The following is a 20,039-nucleotide window of genomic DNA, read 5'->3' as shown; positions in this document are numbered from 1 at the left end:
AATTACACCTATAGTGACTATTTACAGCCATTCTTTTCTTATCATCATCCCCCAAATGACAGGTATACGACACCAGTACTATAATAGATGTTAGAAGCCATCAAGAATGGTATAAAGTGTTCAGGAGGATGTGGTAGGTCCTACACAAATACTCTGCTCCTTATATAAGGAAGTTGAGCATCTGTGTATTTTAGAATCTCAGCAGTTCCGAGAAGCTATGATACCCCATGAATATTGAGAGACAACTGTGTCAGCATAGAAGACTTATCTCCTGATCAGGAAGCCTCAGTTCTGGGTGTGCTGTCATGTGCATCAGACAGAAAGACCAAAGACATCTCCTCCCTTCTTCATACACTCCTGTTGGAAAGAACAGTGCACCTAGTGTTGTTCCCATGGAAATGTTACAGGGGAAAACTAGGGAGTACATGTTCAGAGTTGGGGGTAGTGTCCTGTTGGTGGTAGGGAAGTGGTTAAGTGTTGGCTGCTATTGCTGTCGAAGGCCTGAACTCATGCCCACCTCTAAAGCAGTCAGATGCTGTTCTAAGTCTATGCTTCTCTCCAAAGCACGTGCAGAGGGTGAGGAGCCAGGCTCAGGAAAGGTACGATGGTCTGTACCGTCCCCTGATGCACTGATCCATGAGACAGGAAACAGACTCCTCACCTGACTGTCACAGTCAAAGGTAGCCTCAGTCTGGATCCCTCTGATGTTGCTCCCATGGCCCTTCTCGGTCATCGCAAACATCCCTGTATACTTCTGCTCCTGAAGTTCACAAGGTATTAAAAGAGTTAGCTGTTCAGATGATCTTTAACTAAAGACCTTGAGCCATTAACTATAGTAGCAAGAAAAGGGGAAGAAAGCTGGAGATAACCATAAAATTTTAGACAGTCATAAAATTTAAAAATTATAGAATTTAGTTGGTGTCTATTATGACCTCAGGAATATGACAAATGAGGCTAGAAAGGTGCTCAGTGTTTTAAAGTACTTGTTGCTTTTGCAGAGGTCCTAGGTTCAGTTCCCAGCACCCACATAGTGTCTCACAACCATCCATAACTCTAGTACCAGAGGATCCAACACCCTCTCCTGGACCTGAAGGTGGTAGGCACTCACGTGTTGTATAGACATAGCATGCATTCAAGCAAAACATCCCTAAATATAATTTTTAAAATATATTTTTAATTTATGTGCACTGGTGTTTTGCCTGCATGTGTGTCAGATCCCCTAGAACTGGAGTTACAGACAGTTGTAAGCTGCTATATGGGTGCTGGGAATTGAACCTGGGTCCTCTGGAAGAACAGTTAGTGCTCTTAACCGCTGAGCCATCTCTCCAGCCCCATATAAGTTTTTTTTAAATTTTTTTAAAAAAGAATATGGCAAAGGTAGCATAATATTTAAAGAGATAGTCTTGACATTCTCATTTGGGAAAAATTCTTTACAGATTCTAATTCTGTTTTTTTTTATTCAATTACTCACATAAAAGTACTAAGAATTTTTTTAAAAGAAATCTCCATGGAAAAAGCAATCTATTAAGGCAAGCATCATACCTTGAGTGGGCGAAACCACTTGATAACATGTTCAGGACTTCCAAGATTGTTGACTGCACCGCCAAATAACAGAAAAATGACTCCACACTAGAAACAAGGACAGTACAGACAATGACTAGCCACAATCAACAGCTTAACAACTAGACCCATTGGTCAAACTCCATTCAAGGGATTTCTCTTAGAACCCTTCAATGCTGCACAGGTCATTTTATGACCTTTTACAGGCCCTGATAAAGTGTTGCTGACAGGAAAAAATTGTGAGGTGGGGAAGGAAGCAGGGGCTTAAGGAGAAGGAAGAGGAGAAGTGCTCTAGTTTGATCTCACCACCATGCTAGACATAATGATGACAAGCAAGTGACAGGAAGTAAAGGGTTTCTTTCAGCTTCCAGATTGTAGCCATCATGGAGGGAAGTCAAGGCAGGAAACTTAAGGCAGGAACCCAGAGACAGGGACTGAAGTAGAGACCATTGAGGAATGTCGCTAACTACCTTGATCCCCACAGTTTGTTCTTCTTGCTTTTATATACCCCAGGACCACCTGCCCAGGGTGGCACCACCACTCTGAGGCTGGGCTTTCCCATGTCAAACATTAACCAAGACCTGCCACATAGCCAGTTAGATAGAGAGGCAGTTCTTTTAGTTGTTCCCTCTTCCCAGGTGACTCTAGTTTATGTAAGGCTGACGATAACTGATCAATACAAAGAGGAAGGAAAGGCATCTAAAACAAGGCCACATAAAAGGAGCAAGACAGCTGACAACAAAGGCAAAGGGGTGGATGGAAGTGTGTCAGGATTTGCTGGTCTTGAGCTCAGCTTTCCTTCCCTCTCCTAGCCACACTCTGAATTTCTTCTGAAGACCCTCCTTTCCAAGAATGAGTCTGAATGGCTTACAGGTGGCTTTAGAATGAGTCTGCAACATACATATAGCTGGGTTACATCATCTGTGAACATGTGGCTTCAGAAATAGACTGAGGATATCGGTGGGGCCATGCCAAGTGGTCAGGAGACATAATGGAATTCAGAGCGATGGAGCCCTGAGTCAGCTGATTGCCATTTTTGTATGAGCTGGTGAATGAAGCCAAGGTAGAGAAGTCAGCCAAGAGATTCTAGAAGTCATGTCTCACAGGCCCGTGGCGTTCTTAAGGTGTGGTAATTAAACCTGTTTTGCTCGATCAAGTTTACACTGGACCTTGTTGTTTTTGGTTTTGGTTTTTGTGGGGTTTTTTGGAGGTCACTGTACGACCCACCTGTGCCCACACATTTGGAAAATGGAATCAATCCAAAATGATATAATTTTTTTCTCTACATCTAGTTTAAAAAACAATACTCAAACTAAAACAAATTGAATTTTCCTCTTTGATTGATGGTGAATGTATACATTATGATATATTTCTTTCTAGGTTTTTAATTTTTCCCTCTTCCCTGGGAATGGGGAAAGTGCCTGTTTTTGTTGTTGGTTTGGTTTGGTTGTGTGGGTTTTTTTATCCCTTGAAAAGCTTCCATTCACTAGCTACATTAATAATTGGCTAGGGCCCGAGTGAGCCTGCACCGTCAAAGGAAGTTGACCAGCTTATACATAAAATCTGTGTCGCATCCACTCACACAATCAAGTAAAGTGTGGGAACTTTCCCTCACAAAACCACATTCTCCAAATGGCAGACTGAGTACAGGAAGAATTCCTGGAGGTCCTGAGTGGGTGACCTCTGACCAGACATGTTTATAGCAGTGCCTTCTAAGAGGAGCACAAACATTTCTCTAGCCTGAGAAATGAGTCAGGCAGGCAGGTAGTGGTGATGGCAGAACATGGTAGACAGTGAGGAAAGAGGTGGAGAGATCCAGTTCAGATTCTGGAAACAAATTGATGAGTTGATGGTTTTGGAGGAGAAGGGAGGACTCCAGGAAATACTGAGACTTTGGCTGAGTTGCCAGGTGGATGAAAGCCCATTCATTGTGATGCAAAAGCTTGAAAGAGTTGGCATGAGCCAGAGAAGGGATGCTTAAATGATGATGCAACTGGCAAGAGATGGGCATCTATCCGAACTGTCCTCCCAGAAGATACTATGCCCACCATTGTCAAAACCATCCACTATCCTGTCCCCAGAAACCTCAGGGCAGAACAGTAGGAAGCCCATTCACTTTGGGACACACTGAGGAAAGCAGTGGCAAGAATTTAGATGTTGAGGCACCTTATGAAAACACTAACTGCAAACAGTACTCAACATGTATTGTTCCAGGTGTGTCTCTCTCCTTCTTGATAATCTCGATAAGAGAAAAGGATTGTTGCAACATCAGGAGTATGGAGCAACAACCACACTGTTCCCAGAGAGGGCTGACAGCAGCCTCCACAAGCCGCCACTGGAGATGCCTAAAGGCTGGCATCTGACATCAGGACAGTATCAAGAAACAAATGATGAGCTTTGTCAGAGCCTCAACTTACACATTGCAGATGAGAGGGGGAGAGCAGAGTGCTGGTTGACCTCACCCTAATCCACCACTGAAACCACTGCCTGGCAGATAATTAAGAACTCCTGAATAGGATGATAAGAGGGCTTAGTCAGCAAAGCACTTATGTTGTAACCACAAGGACCTGAGTTTGATCCCCAGAACCTACATGAAAACACCCAGGTGCCATGGTATGGCATTTGTAATCTCAGTGCTGAGAGTGCAGGCAGGAGGATACCTGGGACACTGGCCGGCCAACTTAGTCTAATCAGTGAGTTTAAGGGCAGGAAGAGACTTTGCCTCAAATTTTTTAAAAAAAATATCCAGGAGCAAGCAAGGTGGTTCAGGATATTGTTGCCAAGACTCAAATGGAATTCAATCCCCAGAACCAACACGGGGAAGGAGAGAACTGATTCCAGCAAATCATCCTCTGACTTCCATAGGCCTGCAATGATATTTTCATATTCATATTCATATTCATATTCTGAATTCTCTTGACCTTCCTGGCTACTCTCCTACCTCTACCCCCAATACATTAACTAATAATAAAAAATACAGCTGAGGAATGACCTCAAGGTTGTCCTCTAGCTTTCATATGCATGTACATACATGTGCAAGTGTATGTACACACACAGACACACAGACACACAGACACAGACACACACACACACACACACACACACACACACACACACACACATCATTCTGGCCACATCTCAGAAGGTTATGCTAAGAGGAGCATCTTGGAGATGCATTACCCCTGCCCACTTCTTGCTCTTTGCTTCCTGGTCCTCTATGAGTCTGCTGCACACTCTTGCCACAATGGCACCACCTGCTTCACCATGCCTTCTCTGCCAAAATGAGCTGAAATCATGAACCAAAATAAATCATCTCTCCTGGTGCTTCCAGTGTGTATTTGGGTCACTGTGAGGCAGAAGTAGTAATGTCGTCTGAATTCTATGTTGCAGGATGAAAGAGTAGGTAGTGCTTTGCTTTCCGTCATGTGACACATACATAATAAATAAATAAATAAAATTTAAAGAGTATATATTTCAAATTCAAATATTTAAATAATTTAAGTTAATGAAGGCAAGGACTTATAACAGCATAGATACATCTCAGCAGTGACATCTAAGTGAGGAAAGTAAATTACAGACATTTATGATACCGTCTTTATGAAAATAAAACAAATGAAGCTGGGTGGTGGTGTCACACATCTTTCATTCCAGCACTTGGGAAGCAGAAGTGGGCAGATCTCTTTAATCCTAGCATTTGGAAGGTAGAAGCAGGTGGATCTCTGTGAATTTGAGACCAGTTTGGTCTACAAATTGAGTTCTGAGTCAGCCAAGGCTACACAGAGGAACCCTGTCTCAAAAAAAGAAAAAGGAAAAGAAAAAGAAAAAAAAAAGAAAGACAAACGAGAGTAGGCAATTAATATACAATATGTATATTAATGAAAGCAATAGGCAAAACCAAACAAAAAAGTATCAGACCAGTGTACCAGTAATGCCACCACTTGGGAGTCAGAGGCAGGAGTTCAAGGCCTGCCTAGGCTATAGGAAGACTCTGTCTCAAAACCAAGCAAACAACAAAGAGCAAAGAGTAAAGAATGGATGATGGTGGAGAAAGGGGAAGGTGGGGAGACGAATCATGCTGTGGACCACTTTACAGACACCTGTTTAATGACCGCACTGGGAGCTCACGGTGACGTCACTCACTCCTTTTCATGCCCAGTGAGTGTGAGTACATATAGGCTGAGCTGCCCAGAGCCTCTCACCTTTATAGACATGGACACATCTACCATGCAGAGCACTTCTCCCAGGACAAAGCTTTGGCTGATGAAGTTATTCCTTTTTTCTTCCTGAAAAATATAATAGACCCAATGTGAAGGTTTCCTCGTGGTCTTCTGACCTTTGAAATTTGTATTTTAAATAATATGTGATATACATAATACTTTCACAATAAAACAACACAAAATGATTTAAGTTAGGAAATAATCGCATCACTCTGGAAAATAAATGTTTCATCTTGTATCAATGTGGCCTCTGGCCAATCTGGGTGTGGTACTGAAGGGCTCTTTTCCCTTTTATTAAATTTTAAAATGAAAATTATTTAGGGGTGTGCGCAGCACATTGTATAGAGGTCAAAGGTCAACCTTCCCAACCAATGACTGGCCTAAATTGAGATCCGTCCCATGGGCAAGAACCAACCCCTGACACTATTAATGATACTGTTATGCTTGCAGACAGGAATTTAGCATAACTGTCCTCTGCGAGACTCTACCCAACAGCCAATGGAGAAAGATGCAAAGACTCACAGCCAAACATTAGATGGGGCTCAGGAAGTCTTACAGAAGACTTGGGAGAAAGAATGAGGAACCCAAAGAAGAAAAGGACTCCACAGGAAAACCAACAGAGTCAACTAACCTGGATCCTTGGGGGCTCCCAGAGACTGAACCACCAACCAAAGAGCAAGCACTGGCTGGACCTAGGTCTCCTGCACATACATAGCAGACCAACAGCTTGGTCTTCATGAGGGTCCCCCAACAACTGGAACAGGAGCAGAGGCTGTCCGTAAACCTGTGGCCTGCTCCCCTAAATTTTTTCACATTAGTATCACTGTGTGAACACTTAGAGAAGCTAGGCAGGATGTCCTGGCTGCCTATATTGCAGGGGAAATATATCTGGAGGCCAGCGACAAGCTTGGTAAAGCCTCAGGGGCAAAGGTCTGGCCTCAGTGGGAGAGGATGCATTTAGTCCTAAAGTGACTTGATGTTCAGGGTTGGGTGGGGAGTTTAGTTAGGTTGGGTGGGTGACACGCAGAGGGAACCTTCTGAGAAGGGGAAGGAGAAATGGGGGGAGGACTTGCATGAAGGGGTACTGGGAGGAGAGGGAAGGCTGATATTGGGTTGTAAAGTGAATAAACAAACAAACATACATATATACATTTAGGGGTATGTACTAAACAGCACATGTGTAGAGGCCAGAGGACAACTTGAAAGTCAGTTGTCACCTACAGCAGCAACATAGGTCTTAAGGATCTAAGTCAGGTCACCCGGGTGGGCAGCAAGAGTCCTTACTTTCTGCTTCACAAGCCCACGGCCTCTTTTCTTATCCAACAGAAGGTCAACTGCTCCTGCCTGCAAGTCAGCCTGGGGAAAGATGCTTTGCCCCCAAGGCTTTTCCAAGCTTGTCCCTGGCCTCCCAGAATGCTTCCCCTATAGTGTAGGCAGCCAAGACATCCTGCCTAGCTTCTCCAAGTGTTCACACAGCAACACCAATGTGAAGAAAATCCTTCAGAAAATCTGGGAACATTTTAGATAAGGGAAAAGCCATGTTCTCCTTTTAAGCACAGGTCACCCCTGGGTTTGATTTATGATTTTAAAGCCATGTGATCCTGGTCTCATATCACTGCTGATTCTCTCATCCCTGCTGATTCTCTGCCTGTCCACATCAACAACTTCCAAAGCCCAGTGAGCATACTGCTCTCCATTGTTTAATTACAGAAAAACTAGAGCAGGGCTTAGGACAGCTCAGTGGGTCAAAGCGCTTACTGTAAGAGCATGAGAGATGAATTTGGGTCCTTAGCATCTGTGTAAAAAAGCCAGGTGCAGTGGCAGGTGTCTGTAATTCTAACACCAGCGAGGCAAGACGGAGGCTGCTAGGAGCGCTTTAACCAGCCAATCTAGCAAAATTACTGAGCTCCATGTTCAATGAGAGAGCCAGTCTCAAAAAATACAGTGGAGAATAACAGAGAAAGACACCCAACACACACACACACACACACACACACACACACACACACACACACACACACTTTTTAATACAATCCAAGAGCAACATTTTCTGAGACGGTGGTAGCCTCTTGAATAGACAATTAGCAATTATCATTACTGGAATTCATGCTAGTTGTCCTCATGGGTCAGTTTCTTTTGAGGACCCACCAACAAAACTAGTACTGGTAGCTCATGTGTGCATGTATGTGCATCTGTCTTTGCAAACATGTATATGTATATCCAGGTGTGGACACATCTATCTTATATATATTTTTATAAATGTACTTCCACGTATATATGTGTGAGCATGCTTCTATACATACATACATATGTAGATATGTACATGCTCCTTTGAATATGCGCACATGTCTTTGTGTTTCTATGCACACACTCCTGTGTGGGTATGCTTGTGGATGTGTATTGTCTATACTGCATCAGGATGATGACCAACTTTCTTTGGATGACTCTTTCCACACTGGCTTCAACTTTCTCCCTAGGCATACTCCATATTTTTCCCTCCCACGGGTTTTTACAATGTTTCTCTCAAGCATTATTAATTTTATCAAACAACATACTGTCAAGATTTATGCTTCTCAACATGGCTTCAACCCAACACATCTTGTATTGATTATTTCCTAAAATATCTCGAGGGTCTCACAGAAATCATTGCTTGGCTCCAGCCTGGGCTTGCACTGAAGAGTCAGTTACAAGCAGATAATGAAAAACAACTGTAGCAGATATTTTTGAAGGGCCCAGTGTCCTCTGTTTTACCAATCCTTACAACCACCCGGACCCCACATAAAATACGGAAAATGTTCAGAAAAATCAAGTGACCTGCCCAACCAGAGCTACCTAGTGAGTGTCAAAGCCAGGGTCAGAAACTAGAGCTTCAGAGCCCTATCAAGAATATCTTACTACCGCCTTTCATTGTCCTTTGTTACTAAGGACTCTGGTGGCCCAAACTTCATCACTGACCCATCTTATTTTGTGCCACCAGAGAGTACTCAACATCATCCTGTCAAGGTGCCCCTACGGCACCCGAGTCCATAGTCACAGTAACAAACATCCCTTTGCCTTCAACAACTTGCTCTGCTTTTTCTAAACCCAAGCCACCAAAAGTATACAGATCTCCTGTGCATATGAAATCCCAGGACATAGGGGGCAGAGGAAAGATCTGGTCATCCTGGTCTGCATGGGTGTTCCACACCAGCCAGAAGTACATAGAAAAACTCTGTCTCTAAATAATTATTAGATAGATAGATAGATAGATAGATAGATAGATAGATAGATAGATAGATAGATATAGGTACATGGGTAGATAGGTAGATAAGATAGATAGATAGATAGATAGATAGATAGATAGATAGATAGATACAGGTAGATAGGTAGATAAGATAGATAGATAGAGGTAGATAGATAGATAGATAGATAGATAGATATAGGTACATGGGTAGATAGGTAGATAAGATAGATAGATAGATAGATAGATAGATAGATAGATAGATAGATAGATAGATACAGGTAGATAGGTAGATAAGATAGATAGATAGAGGTAGATAGATAGATAGATAGATAGATAGATAGATAGATAGATAGATATAGGTAGATAGGTAGATAAGATAGATAGAGGTAGATAGCTAGATAGATAGATAGATAGATAGATAGATAGATAGATAGATAGAGATTAGATAAATATATGAAAGATGATTGATAAATAATCAGATGATAGTAAATGACTTGGAAATATCAAGGGTGGATGGCTTTCTTTCTTCTTCATTCTGATCATTCACATTATTGATGCAGGAATATAATTTTGTTACTAGTAATGTCCAACTGTGGCCGTTTTTGCTCACAAGTTTGAAAGTAACTGCAAGCACATGTGTTGAATTCATCCATCTTGGAGCATTTTAAATTGTTTATTATGATAACTTCCCTCCCCCAGTCTCCACATGAGACAGCTATGTTTGTTATTAGTCCTGATGGGAAACGTCAGGAGGAGTTTGTCGTTCCCTGGTGTTAACTTGAGTATGCACTTGGACTGGTCCATTTTCAAAAGTCAGATCAAAGTTCCAAATCCTGGACCCAGTTTGATGTGATTGACTGTGTTGCTGGCATATATTCTGACATTATTTACACACATAAATTCTCTTAGTCTTGTCTTTGATTTTATTTCCTAATTGTTTAATTAATATTTCTCATTGGCAAATTTATCATCTCCTTAATTTGGCAGCACTAACTGGACTATCTCTACTGATTGGGATCAAACATTAATCAATGTATTTTTCTGTGTCTTCTTAAATATCTCTGCTATGTCAATAGCTACTTTCATTTAGACTTCATACATTCAAAGGAAACTCAGTGATTATATCATCATACAAATTTATGGTTTTAAATAGTAAATTTATAAATGTATGGATAATATATTCAAACTTTTATTATATCTTGTAGCCCATGCCATCAAACACATCTGCTTAGTAAGTTCAGTCTCAAACAGAAGGTAGACAGTTTGTCCTAAAATACTCTCCTTTGGGGCATTTATGTAGCAGATCTCTATGCTGTGATGTTCTGCCACAAATTCTGGAGAGGAAAAAAAAAAGTCTTATATACCCAGAGGTGTCCCTGAAAGACTTGTATTTCCTCAATAAAAATCAACAAGGTTGAGAACTTTTCTTGTTGAGTTGCCTTGGCCACACTATCAAGAGTAAATTAACTGGTGTATATTTCTGCCGGGCCTCGCTACTCTGTTCCCTTGATGTGTGTGCCTTTTCCTATATCAGAACTGCATGTTCTTAGAAGCTTCCGTTGAGCTTGAAGTTATGTAGTGAGTGCTCACCAGCCTTGCTTTATTATGGGATTGTTTTAACCATTCTAGGTCCTTCGCACATCCTGTGTGTTTGAGATTGATATGTAAATTGTAATGATGGACCCAGAACACCTTGAAAAATCAGTCTCAGGTCACGTCTTCCCCAATAAATAAAGCCTCCAACTGGATCCAGCTACCATCTCAAGAAAATCTTGTCATTCCGGTGCAGCTTTTATATCCAGCTTTCATGTCCCGTGATGGTTACTGGGATCACGAAGTAGAGTATTTGAGCAGAGTGCCGGAAACATTTGATCAAAAGGACACTATCTGTGTACTTCTGTCCTCCCAGGAACTTTGAATGCTCCTAAAACAGGAGCGAAACTGAGCAGGACTGAAAGGGGTGACATTGCCATGGTTTTATGTAAGCATTGTTTTCATTTCATGAAGACATTATTTCAGCATTCTGACAAAGGAAGATTCTTCCAAGTTCTTGCCTCAAACATGAGATATGTTCCCTTGGCAGCAGATGCCTCTTACTAAGCCCCTACCCATGAACCCACATTTGGAAATCATTCCAGTTGAAAAGTTATCACACAATTAGTCAATACCAACAGCATGTAATAATGAATTTTATCTTATTGGCCTTACCAGCTTGATGGATTAGGGTTTTTTTTTTCCTGTTTGTACAAAGTACAGCATCTGGCAACAGTCTTAATAGGAACTAACGACTACTTATCTATTTTGCCCTTGGACAACTATTGCTCAAGTCACTTGACATTTTGGAAGATAAAAAGATTGCTACCTAAAAGCTGGATGATAAATCATCATATCATCGATTGCTCATCCAACAATTGGTATTGCCCATACCACCCAGAAAAACCAACACAGAGGATGGCATTTGATTCTCTCACGAACCCTTTGAAGTGAGTGATGGAAACTAGGGCTCAGAGAAGCAAGAAAGCCACCCAAGGGCTTGAGCTTCTCAATAAGAAGTCAAGTGTGAGCCCTTATCTAGTTGACTCCAACATAGGACAGAAAAATAATTTTAAAAGCAATATAGAAATATATAGGAAGTATACTGAAAAAGACAACCCTGGCATACATAAGTCCAATTTAATTATATATGGTATTACGAGTCTCTCTGTGTGTGTATTATTTTAATCTTCCTAAAGTGAATGTGTGTCTTACCTTAATAATGTAGATGTTCAGCATTTTTTCCAGCAAATTTTGTGAATTTTTCTATAATCTCTATCTGTAATTTGTTCTACTTCTCCAAACTTGACAGCATAAGCTTGAAACATGGGTTAAGAAAAAGCTATTTAAGGGAGTTATTTGTGTCCTTCTTAAAGTCCTCCATTATCATCATCATAAAATATGATTTTTAAATCTGAATCTTGCTTTTCCAAGATTTGGATATCCAGTATTTGCTTTGGTGGGAGAACTGGATTCTGATGATGCCAAGTAGTCTTGGTTTCTGTTGCTTAGGTTCCTACACTTGCTTCTCGCCATCAGGTTGTATCTAGTGTTAACTTGTCTTGCTGTTTCTGACGGTGGCTTGACTCTACTGTAGGCCTGTGTGTAAGCACTGTTGTAGACCTGTTTTCTTTCAGCTAGTTCTGGGAACAGAGTGCTCTGCTCTCAGGTGTATAGGCGCTCCTAGTGACTGGCTTTCAGCTCTCAGTCCAGGGAAGAACTGGAAGGATCCTGACCCTGACTGCTCCTAGGTTCCTGTGCCCAGGGGTCACAGATGGCACTAGGCTATTTCCTCTTGTTTTGGGAATGTGGGCAGAGGGCAGTCTCCTGTGATTTCTCAGGAGTTTCTGCCCTTCTGAGGGTCCAGCTCTCTCCCCCACGGGATGTGGGTGCAGGGAGCTATTTGACCGGTTCGGTTCAGTTCCAGGTATAGACCAGAACTGCCGGTACCTGGTGCTGAGGGCTCCTGTATTCCTGTGTCCAGAGGCACTATGCAGTTTCCTCTTGGGCCAGAGATGTGGGCAAAGGTGGACAGAAGTGGCAGTCTGTCCTGCGGTCTCAGGATGGTCCACACTTCTGGGTGTTCAGCTCTCTCCCCTACAGGATTTGGGAGCAGGGAGCAATTCAGTTCAGTATGAGGTCTTCTATGAAGGTCTGATAGAATTCTGCACTAAACCCATCTGGTCCTGGGCTCTTTTTGGTTGGGAGACTGGGCACAGCCAGAAATTGGAAGTGCCCTGTCCCAGAGGACTTCTGCTTTGTGTGTCCTGAGGCTTCCCACTCTCTCCCTACTTATTCAATATCGTACTCAAAGTCCTAGCCAGAGCAATCAGACAACGAAAGGAGGTCACAGGGATACAAATTGGAAAGGGAGAAGTCAAAATATTACTATTGCAGATGATATGATAGTATACTTCAGTGACCCCAAAAGTTCCACCAGAGAACTACTAAGCCTGATAAGCAACTTCAACAAAGTGGCTGGATATACAATTAACTCAAACAAATCAGTAGCCTTCCACTATGCAAAGGCTAAACAGGCTGAGAAAGAAATTAGGGGAATGACACCCTTCACAATAGTCCCAAATAATATAAAATACCTCGGTGTGACTTTAACCAAGCAAATGAAAGATCTGTATGACAAGACTTCAAGTCTCTGAAGAAAGAAATTGAAGATCTCAGAAGATGGAAAGACCTCCCATGCTCATAGAAAGGCAGGATTAATATAGTAAAAAATGGCCATTTTGCCAAAAGCAATCTACAGATTCAATGCAATCCCCATCAAAATTCCAACTCAGTTCTTCATAGAGATAGAAAGAGCAATTTTCAAATTCATTTGGAATAACAAAAACCCAGGATAGGGAAAACTATACTCAACAATAAAAGGACTTCTGGGGGAATCACCATCACTGACCTCAAGCAGTATTACAGAGCAATAATGAAAAAAAAACTGTATGGTATTGATACAGAGACAGGCACATAGATCAGTGGAATAGAATTGAAGATCCAAAAATGAACCCATACAACTAAGGTCACTTGATCTTTGACAAAGGAGCTAAAACCATCCAATGGAAAAAAGATAGCATTTTCAACAAATGGTGCTGGGTCAACTGGAGGTCAGCATGTAGAAAATTGCAGATCAATCCATTTTTTTTTTTTTTTTTTTTGGAGCCAGGGACCAAACCCAGGGCCTTGCGCTTGCTAGGCAAGCGCTCTACCACTGAGCTAAATCCCCAACCCCAGATCAATCCATTCTTATCACCCTGTACAAAGCTTAAGTCCAAGTGGATCAAGGACCTCCACATCAAACCAGATACACTCAAACTAATAGAAGAAAAAGTGGGGAAGAATCTCGAACATATGGGCACTGGGGAGAATTTCCTGAACAAAACACCAATAGCTTATGCTCTAAGATCAACAATAGACAAACGGGACCTCATAAAACTGCAAAGCTTCTGTAAGGCAAAGAACACTGTCAGTAGGACAAAACAGCGACCAACAGATTGGGAAAAGATCTTTAGATATCTGATAGAGGGCTAATATCCAAAATATACAAAGAATTCAAGAAGTTAGACTTCAGAGAGCCAACTAACTCTATTAAAAAATGGGGTACAGAGCTAAACGAAGAATTCTCAGCTGAGGAATATCAAATGACTGAGAAGTACCTAAAGAAATGTTCAACATCATTAGTCATCAGGGAAATGCAAATCAAAACAACCCTGAGATTTCACCTCAAACCAGTGAGAATGGCTAAGATAAAAAACTCAGGTGACAGCATATGCTGGTGAGGATGTGGAGAAATAACACTCCTCCATTGTTGATGGAATTGCAAACTGGTACAACCACTCTGGAAATCAGTCTGAAGGTTCCTCAGAAAATTGAAGATTCCACTACCTGAGGAGCCAGTCACACCTCTCCTGGGCATATACCTAAAAGATACTCCAACATATAACAAAGACACATGCTCCACTATGTTCATAGCAGTCTTATTTATAATAGCCAGAAGCTGGAAAGAACCCAGATGCCCTTCAACAGAGGAATGGATACAGAAAATGTGGTAATCTACACAATGGAATATTACTCAGCTATCAAAAATAACAACTTATGAAATTCATAGGCAAAGGAAAGGAAATGGAAAATATCATCCTGAGTGAGGTAACCCAATCACAGAAAAACACACATGGTATGCACTCACTGATAAATGGATATTAACCCAAAAGCTCGAATTACCCAAGATGCAATCCATAGACCACATAAAGCTCAAGAAGAAGGATAACCAAATATGGATGCTTCATTCCTTCTTAAAAGGGGGAACAAAAATATCCATAGGAGGGGATATGGAGGCAAAGTTTAGAGCAGAGACTGAAGGAACGGCCATTCAGAGCCTGCCCCACATGTGACCCATATATAGCCACCAAAACTAGATAAGATTGATGAAGCTAAGAAGTGCATGCTGACAGTGATAAAGATCTCTCCTGAGAGACACAATCAGAGCATGTCCAATACAGAAGCGAATGCTAGCAGCAAACCACTGAACTAAGAACAGGACCCCCATTGGAGGAATTAGAGAAATGATTGAAAGATCTGAAGGGGCTTGCAACCCCATAAGAACAACAATGCCAACCAACCAGAGCTTCCAGGGACTAAACCACTACCCAAAGACTATACATGGACTGACCCATGGCTCCAACTGCATATGTAGCAGAGGATGGCCTTGTTGGGCACCAATGGAAGGAGAAGCCCTTGGTCCTGCCAAGGTTGGACCCCCAGTATAAGAGAATGCCGGGGGGAGGGGCAGTAAGGGGGGTGGATGGGGAGGGGAACACCATTATAGAAGAAGGAGAGGGGGAGGTGATAGGGGGCTTATGGACAGGAAACCAGGAAAGGGAATAACATTTGAAATGTAAATAAAGAAATATCCAATAAAAAAAAGAAAAGAAAAAGTTGGTCCCAGTGCAGGGAACAGAAATTAACATTATAGTGGTTAGCCCAATGTGGCATAGAAGTCATGACCTCATCTGCACATGGCTAGCATAAACCTGAAACCTAACTTCTGCACCTCCATGACATCCCTTGCCTGCTTGCTGGTCCCAATAACAGATTCTAATGGTTGGCCTTCGGTCCTGTGTTCAAGCCTACCTTTGGCACATAGCAGAAAGGAAGTCATAGTGCTATCCATACCCATGCTAAGAAATAGCAAGCCACAATACCTTGCCCCCACACTCAAAAGTCAGGGTGGCTTGTGCCCAGGAACCTTGATTAGAGTAGCTTTTTTCTAATCCCATACACCTACATAAAGTTACTCCACTGAAGCTTTGGCATCCTCTTATAGCCAGCATCCATCCCAGCTTGCCCAGGTGGGTTGGCCTTGCATTGTCTCCCACTTAACTATTCCACAACAGCGCTGGCCCAATAGACCACAGACACTTGGAAGACAGAGGAGGCCACCTACTTCTCTTGAATTTATGCAGTCCTATTCTCCCAGATTTTGTTTCTGCCTCAGCACAACAAAAACGCTATGTGGGATAGAATGCTACCCACTTAGGCTGTGAAATCTAGCAGGAATTGTTTGACTTTTGCCTCCGTTCCTTCTAGCATTTAACTTTAAGTTTACCTTTTTCTCTCATCACTAGCCCCATAGCCCATGGCCTATAAAATAGGGAACAGTATTTATTTTATGGTATTCCTAGGAGAAATTTCTTTGTTTCTTTTGGTTTGTTTTGTTTTGAGTAGACCAAAGTGACCTTGAATTTTTTATCCTCCTGCCTCAGTTTTCTGATGCTGAGATTACTTGGGTATTTGCATGTATCACCATGCATAGTTTGTACAGCATATCGTATAGCTATAAAAAGTACTTGTGGTTCTCTTCTGCTCGGGACTGATTTCTCTGGTCAGCCCCCAGTGATCTCCACTCTGATCCTTTCCCAGAAGCCACCAGTCTCAAGCCTCCTGTTCTCTGTCAACACATTTGTATCCCCTTCTAGCTTCCCAGCTCTTAATTCATTCCTGTCGCCATGACTTTCCACATCCTATCCCCACACATCTCAAATTTCCAATCATAACTTAAGACTACCTCCTGGCAACATGGCGCCAAGCACAGATCAGTCTTCACTCTTCTCTCCTTTGTGTCTAGCCATCCATCCGCAGACCCTACTGTTTCCAATAGAATTCCAGAGGAAGCTCTAATTCAGTCACTGACTAGCCAGTCTGGCCCTGGCTAGCACCCCCGCCCTCTCAGGGCACTGAAACAGTCACTCGATGCTTCTCCTTTTCAGTCCTGCCCCGAACACAGTCCCAAGCCCAGCCGTTAGGAAGGCTCCTGGTATAGATCAGGTTATGCCCTGCTCCACTCATTCCTTCTAGAAGCTCCCCATTTTATCACTCTGAGGAAAACCAAACTCCTTCCAATTCCCTTCATTGTCACAAACACTTCATCCTTGGTTCATCAAGTCTTCCTTCTCTCTGCTCTCAGCATACCTCCCTATTGACCAGTATGTTCCTCCCTGAGGATACCCGCTCCATCTACCTGTTTATTACCCCAATATCCACTCCCTGACCCTTGGGGCATTTCTCCAGATCACATAACTGGGAGGTCTCCTATCTGTCCTTGTATTCTTCCTTTTACGCTTTCCCATGCTTGATTTTTTTTTTTTTGGTTCTTTTTTTTTTCGGAGCTGGGGATCGAACCCAGGGCCTTGCTCTTCCTAGGTAAGCGCTCTACCACTGGGCTAAATCCCCAGCCCCCCATGCTTGATTTTTAATAACGTATTTAGTGCGAGCATATGTAAAAAAAAAAGTATTACTTCAGCCACTCTTGGGAATCCAGCTCTGAGGAATGAAGTACACTCACAGTGTTCTAAAACCAACAACACTATTCATCGCTAGAACTTTTGAACCTTCCCAAAGTGAAAATCCAAACCAGTTAAAAACTCCTCATCTGGAGCTGGAGAGATGTCTCAGATGTTAAGAGCACTGTGTACTCTTCCAGAGGTCCTGAGTTCAATCCCAACAACCACATGGTGGCTCATGACCATCTGTAATGAGAGCTGGTGCCCTCCTCTGTCCTGCAGCCATATATGGAGGCAGAACACAGTATACATAATAAATAAATAAATCTAAAAAAACAAAACAAAACAAAAATCTTTCTCATCTTCCTTTTGCCAGCCCATATTAAGCACTGTTCTAATCTCTGTCTTCCGGAATCCAATTTCTACACAGACTTCGCATAAAGCCACACAGTAATTGTCCTCTGTGACAGTGTCATTCTCGTCATTCTCATTAGTTACAATACCTGTAAGAGTCATCCACATAACAGGTGTCAGATTCCCCTTATTTTAAAAAACTTTTTTTTTCATTATATACCTTATCTTGCTCATTCCTCCCTCTGCTGACAGACATTAGCTATTATTCTGTGAACTTGGTGTGATGTTAAATGTCAGTTGTCCGCTTGTATGGATTTGGAATCAACTAAGAAACAAGCTTCAGAGTGGATCTGTGAGGGTCTTTCCTGGAAGAATTAACTGATAAGCAGTGCCTTCCAGAACCAGCCCTGACATAAGGAAGTCCCAAAGAAAGCCCTGTTCTTCTGGAGAGAGAGGGGGGGGGGAGGGAGGGAGGGAGGGAGGGAGGGAGAGAGAGAGAGAGAGAGAGAGAGAGAGGGAGGGAGGGAGGGAGGAAGGGAGGGAGGGAGGGAGGGGGAGAGAGAGAGAGAGAGAGAGAGAGAGAGAGAGAGAGAGAGAGGCAGGTGTTTATATACATTTGTATGTGTGTGTGTATCACGTGATTTAATTTTTAAGGAAATGTTTAATCCTTTAGGTAATATCATAGTGTCTTGAACAGAGACTACATGGCTTTACATCCTCATCCCAGCACCAACAACACATAAGGATTCACGTTTTCCCATCCTTGAGAGATCGTCTCAGTCTTTATAGGCGACTGTGTTGAAGTAAAGGAATATTTATCTCACTGAAGGTTTGATCTTCAACTCCCTAATATTATGATATCAGGCATTATTCTCTGTATGTACTAATCATTCATGTATTTTTAAAGAGAGCCATTTGATCTAGAGAGAACCCTGACTAACACAGAAGCACAATCTTCAGAGTCTAATCACCTCCTAGATGACCCACCTCTCAGCACTGCCATGGTGGACCTTAACTTTCAACACGGAAGTTTGGAGAGATACTTTAAGACATAACATCCGTGATGTTTACATTTTAAGCCAGGCATGATGGTGCATGCTCTAATCCCAGCACTCTGGAGGCAGAAGCAGGAGGTGGATCTATGTGAATTCAAAGCCAGCCTGGTCTAGATAGAGAGCTCCAGACCAACCAGGGCTACACAACTAAGCCTTATTGCAAAAAAGAAAAAAAGAAAAAGAAAAAGAAAAGAAAGGAAAATTGTATTCCTCAGCATTTTGTCATTTTCATGCTTTTATAATTAAAATTATCAACTTTCTTTTGATTGGCCATTCTAACATAGAAAGATAAAAACATTTCTTCATATTAATCTTATCCTGCAACTTTGCTGAATTTACTAGCTCATATTTTTGTGCAATTATTATGATTTTCAACTATAAGAGCATATCATCGTAAAGATTACTTTATCTTTTTCCTCTCCAACTTATTATGTCTGATTTTTACTCGCAGGGTCTGTCACTGCCTGGTGTGCCATTAACGTATATGCTTATTACTCCAGAGCGTCTCCTTCTAGACTAAAACACGAGCTCCACAAGTACCGGCTTCACTTTCTGCCCCTCGGTGTCTGGAGCCAGTAAATAACTGTGAAATGAGTGAATCACCTCTTCTGGCATCTAGAGGCCACTTAACAAATGGTAGTAAGTAATAATTATTGTCACCTTTTACACAACCCTTGACTGTAAAAAGTAGTAATTAAGTTTTCAAATAAAAAGTTCGTATTTATGAAGAATGGTCACAATATCAAGAAATAAACAAACCATGATTCCAGCTGCTCTGGAGTCCCTTGGCAGACAACTCACTCCCTGGCAGGCTCTCTGAAGAAATCCCTGTGGTCCCTGCAGATGACAGCACACTTCGAATGCCAATCTATACAGAGGGACTTCTATAAACAGTCCACTCCATCCTGTCATCTCTGTTCAACTCTTCCACAGGATCCCATGGGGCCAGGGCTGGCCTAACCAGAGTACTGGCCAGGTGGCCAGCATCCAAGTCCATGGGGGTAGACTGGGACAAAGACTCCTGCCAAAAGCAGCACACAGACCAAGATCCAGGGCAGCCTGTCACAGCCTGCTCGGAAAAGCCAAGGTTCCAGGACAAACAGAAGCCAGAAGGCCCAAGCCCAAAAAGGAAAGATCTGAGAGAGAGAAAGTCAGAGCACGCACAGGGATGGGTGGGAGGAAGCTTCTCTGTCATGATCCTTAGGACCATTAGACTGGGTTGGTGTTTGGGGCTTAAACAGGACAAAGTGTCACGAAGGACCAATGACAGACTCATTTCCTTGGCTTCTTGTCATAGTCCCTGCTAGGCTAG

The 20,039-nt window shown here is 42.3% G+C and overlaps 1 protein-coding gene across 2 annotated transcripts in view; it reads right to left on the bottom strand.

Moving 5' to 3' along the window:
- Positions 1-20,039, bottom strand: part of Acoxl (acyl-CoA oxidase-like) — a 305,952-nt gene that overhangs the window by 259,148 nt on the left and 26,765 nt on the right. Inside the window, exons 3-6 of one of the 2 annotated variants that reach the window (NM_001106508.2) lie at positions 19,487-19,863; positions 5,760-5,843; positions 1,543-1,629; positions 662-760 (exon numbers count right to left, since the gene is read on the bottom strand). In NM_001106508.2, the coding sequence (NP_001099978.1) occupies positions 662-760; positions 1,543-1,629; positions 5,760-5,843; positions 19,487-19,639 (423 nt within the window). In that variant the 5' untranslated portion in view covers positions 19,640-19,863. The remainder of the gene's footprint in view (positions 1-661; positions 761-1,542; positions 1,630-5,759; positions 5,844-19,486; positions 19,864-20,039) is intronic. The other variant, NM_001415677.1, reaches the window with a different exon arrangement.

The sequence above is a fragment of the Rattus norvegicus genome, chromosome 3 (assembly GCF_036323735.1).
Source record: "Rattus norvegicus strain BN/NHsdMcwi chromosome 3, GRCr8, whole genome shotgun sequence".
NCBI lineage: Eukaryota > Metazoa > Chordata > Mammalia > Rodentia > Muridae > Rattus > Rattus norvegicus.
This window is presented reverse-complemented; position numbering and strand designations above follow the sequence as displayed.